The 4,267-nt window shown below is 25.4% G+C and overlaps 1 protein-coding gene across 1 annotated transcript; it reads right to left on the bottom strand.

The window, feature by feature from the left end:
* Window positions 1-1,800: 1,800 nt before the first annotated feature.
* Window positions 1,801-3,601, bottom strand: LOC119685937 (dynein heavy chain 10, axonemal-like). Its single transcript, XM_038100351.1, has 4 exons — window positions 3,506-3,601; window positions 3,319-3,420; window positions 2,370-2,516; window positions 1,801-1,985 (listed from the first exon to the last, which is right to left on the bottom strand). Exons 1-4 carry the CDS (start codon window positions 3,563-3,565, stop codon window positions 1,839-1,841), a joined length of 456 nt encoding a protein of 151 aa, XP_037956279.1. The 5' UTR covers window positions 3,566-3,601; the 3' UTR covers window positions 1,801-1,838.
* Window positions 3,602-4,267: the final 666 nt, after the last annotated feature.

The raw sequence follows: 4,267 nt of genomic DNA, 5'->3' as shown, positions 1-4,267 counted from the left end.
TTTTTTTTAATAACTTTATTATGATATCTTCAATGCCATTTAAATGGCAGTACTGAGAGTTTTTTAAACCTAAAAAATTGTTAATATAGTGCAAAATTTACCAGCATATTAAAAACAATTGCAAAAATTTAAATTTTAATAAAAAATATACTATTTATAAATGTTTAGAAAAATTAGCAATGAAACAAAAATATTCACCCTAAATAAATGAACTTATTTTAAACAGTTATAAGTAATATGCAATTAAATTTAGTTAATAGTTCTAGTTTATTTAAGTTAATGTATAATTAGTTATCTAAGGTTTATAGTTGTATTCTATATAATTTAAGTAATAAATTTAGTTAATAATTCTATTGTATTTGATATAAGAATATAATAATAAAAACTTAATATATAAAACATAATCAATTATTGTATAATATGGTATATATGAATATTCTTCATAAAACTATTGTTACTGTATGGCATAGCCGAGTCTTGATAGCCAAACATATTAAGAGCATTTACACTAATAACAACTGTGGTTGCGCTACTCCGGTGTTTTCGCATCATGTCATAGGCAAACATCATATATTAGTATGAAGCCAGTATAAAATTTCAGCAAAAATCAAATTTTAAATAATTTGGAAGACTTGTGCATTTTATGCACACGAAGCCAGTCATATATTTTAAGAAAAAAAAAGCACACAAACAAAATTCAAGCATCACATTCAAAAATATTGTCTCACCTACCCATGCATATATATATTTAGTAAGTGTGCAATAAAAAGAAGAGTAGAAAAAATTTACCAAGAAACTTACATACGCATGAGCTAGAAGCTATGTGTGCATTTGCTCTGATATTAGAGTTTTTTCTATATGATTTTGTGCAAGCAAAATACAACATGTTCGCTATTGGTTTGATTGCTGACTTCCCTAACAAAATAGCATTGATCATACATAAAATAATAAGTTCGATTGTTTATACGTTTGAACAGACATGTTTTTCCCATTGCGTGTACCTTTTCAGAATTCATGATTTTTTTAACAGAGGCAAATTACATGTCTTTATATTTCTATGTTTTTGGTTATCACAACTATTAGCAGAATGTTATCAATTAGCAGTAAAATTAGATATTTCTTTGAATTTTTAGCAATTGGGTTATATTATCAGTTGAGAATGTTGGAATATTGTTTAACTTTTATTCCTATTAAATAAAACAATAACACACTTTTTTTAAAGAAATATTTTATACTATCTATTATGTATAGGTACCAATAAAAAATGTCTATTTGTGTCGAAAAAAGCAGAAGTTAACTTTTTCCAATAGGCGATTATAGCAAAACAGTGGGTAATAGAAAAAACTCTCTTATAAGAAACGATATTTAAATAGTGAGTTATTGATATATGAAAAATTAAGTAGATAACATTTCAAAAAAAATGTACACAAAAACATGTTTTGCTAGGTTTGATTAGAAATTTTTTGAAAAAGATTATAATTTCCGAACCCACTTGAGTACAAGAGTTTTCTAAGCACCAAATCAGTGTTATTCACTCTGTTTTCGTTCGTCACTTTTATTCGACGCCCTATTTTATATAGTACCTATAGGCATATTACTTTATTTTTTAAAAGTATTATTTATAATAGTCCATGAGAGCGCAGTCAAGTGTTAATCCATGTCAATTTGTGTTTCTAATGTTAATATTATTATATATCATTAAAATTGCTTATAAAATATATTAGTATACACTTTTTATTTGTATCCAATTAATAACAATAAAATATATTCAAATAAAATAATAAAAAGTTGAGAACTTAATACATTTGAAGTTAAAAAATAAACATTTTAAAAATTTTTCAGTCAGTATTTAATGTTAAACAAACTCCTTGTAAAATCCATAAACTTAAATCTTCCGATGTGGCTAGGTCAGCTTCGAACACGAGACCTACACCCATAGCGTTGCGTCGTAAGGATGTTGTGTACACTGGAGAACGGTAGGTGTTCTAAACAAAAATAAATTTTTTATAATGAAAGTCATTATTATTAAATTTTTTAAAAAAAGAACGAATTTGTTCCAAATGTGTGAAACGAAAAACGTTCGAACATTTTTGTACTTTTAAATGTGAAATTATGGCACACGAACAAACTTGAACTAATTTCAAATTAGTACTTGTCAGTTGCAGTTGGTATTGTTTGGTCAACCCGAGCAAAATGAAAAAATAAAAATATTAAATAGATTTTAGTGAATATGGCAGAGATCGCCGTATTCTATATTATATCCAAATAAAGAAGAGTAGATTATTAAATTTTCACTTTCCACACAATTATGCATGTGAACGAATTTTAACAAAAACAAAAAAACCAAATTAATAAAATTAAATACTGACCTGTAATTTCAGTCTGTGAACTTCTATTGGCACAACTGACATAATTGGTAATTCTTCCACCAAAATTTTGGGATGCGAACGCGCCAATTCATTGATTTTCATATCCCACCGAGCGCCTTCAATGTAAAGTCCAGATATGTAGCAGCCCTATTAGTCGATGACAGCAATACAAAGACGGACATGATGTGTTCATTGACATTTTGACAGAGCAACAGAAGAGTCATAAGCAAGAAAAAAAGAAAAACGAGATATAAAGTGAGTTGACATGATTAACATTCAATCGGAATGGCTAATTAGAGAGAAATTCTGGTATTAGGTCAATAGAATTAATCAATAAGATATTAATTGTTTGTTTTTTGCCAAAATTTGCATCACGAGAGTAGTAGAATAGAAATTCATCTTCGTTTTTGGGTGCTATGCACCTTAATAGAATAGCAACAGAAAATATTTCTATAAATATAAACTCATGTATTTGAGGAAAATCAAAATAAAAATATTTTAGAGTTGTTTATTTTTTCAAGTAATTGTAACTAATTAAGAAATTAATAATAACTCACTAATAAATAACTTTTTAATAATAATTTAATAATAAATTATCGCTAATATTGAAAACAAATAACTTAAAACTGTATGTAAAACTTAAGTCCAATAGAGGAAACCGTAAAAAAATACAAGTCTTGTATGTTTTCACCGTCTTGTATGTTTTCTTATTCAATTTTCATATTGAATTTATTTATATAACATTCATATATATATATATATATACTTTATATATATATATATATATATATACTATATATATACTATATACTATATATATATACTTTATATAGTTCATAAATTACTTTATATAGTGAATATATAAAATTTTTCTTATTAGGAACCCCTGTAACATATCTTCTATTTTGGTTAATATTGAAAATAGGCATAAAACTCTGTTTATTCTTACCGTAGCTGGGCGTTCTTCAATATCATCTGGGTCTGTATAATTTGTAACACAAGTATATAAGGTTGATCTGTCTAATGGCCAAACATTTTTGCGACAAGCAATCTGAAAATAGGAAATAGTAGAGATATTTTTTTCAATATTACCAAATGATAAATGATATGGGTAACGATATGTTTAAAACAATTACCTGAACTAATGCTGTTAGATAACTTTGAGGTATATGCAAACCAGAAAGCCACATAACCATTGGCTCTCCAGATAGTGCCCAGTATTTGAATTGAGTATTGCGATTCTATTTAAAAATTATACAAAATGAAGATTAAGTAAATATATAAACATAAGTAAATACATATATAATAAAAGTACTTTAAATGATTAGATGATTATTTAAATTATAATTCAAATAATTGTATCGATTTGTATTGAAAAAATGTAGTATTCTGTAATTTTAACTTCCTTAAAGAACACTAGACTTACAGAACAAGACAAAAAAATAAACAAAATAATTTAAATATCATATAATAAAATAAAAATTAAAAACGAATTTGAAATAAAACAAATTAAAATAAAAAAACTCGTATAAAACAAAACAAAATAATCTAAAAAAATTATATAAAATAAAATGAGTTAAAATAAAATAAATTTAAAAAAAATAATTTTGAAAAAAAATAAAATGAATTGAAATAAAATAACATAAAATAAAAAAATAAACGAAAAATTAAATTAAAGCAATAAAGAATTGCAACATAACATTTTTTACTCTTAATTAATCAAACTTTTTAGCCTTCTATACTGTTCAAGAGTTGACAAATGGATAATGGATGTTTAGTGGTCCTTAGAAATTAAAGAATAAAAGCCACCCAATGCAATCTTCGACCAACGAAATCAGGTCGAGGTGAAGAGTGTATCAAATAGACATATCAATGAACAATCTTCAGTTGCTATTACA

This window comes from Teleopsis dalmanni, chromosome 2 (genome assembly GCF_002237135.1).
Source record: "Teleopsis dalmanni isolate 2A chromosome 2, ASM223713v2, whole genome shotgun sequence".
Lineage (NCBI taxonomy): Eukaryota > Metazoa > Arthropoda > Insecta > Diptera > Diopsidae > Teleopsis > Teleopsis dalmanni.
Note: the sequence above shows the minus strand (reverse complement) of the source record. Positions and strands in the feature narration are given on the sequence as shown.

What these genes read in the sequence shown, in the direction of transcription:
- LOC119685937 (XM_038100351.1), bottom strand. Translation starts at nt 3,565, where the DNA reads ATGGTTATGTGGCTTTCTGGTTTGCATATACCTCAAAGTTATCTAACA. An exon ending in TTGAAGAACGCCCAGCTACG is followed by an intron (nt 2,517 to 3,318) that starts GTAAGAATAAAC and finishes ATCGACTAATAG; the next exon opens with GGCTGCTACATATCTGGACT. An exon ending in TTCACAGACTGAAATTACAG is followed by an intron (nt 1,986 to 2,369) that starts GTCAGTATTTAA and finishes ATTTTTGTTTAG; the next exon opens with AACACCTACCGTTCTCCAGT.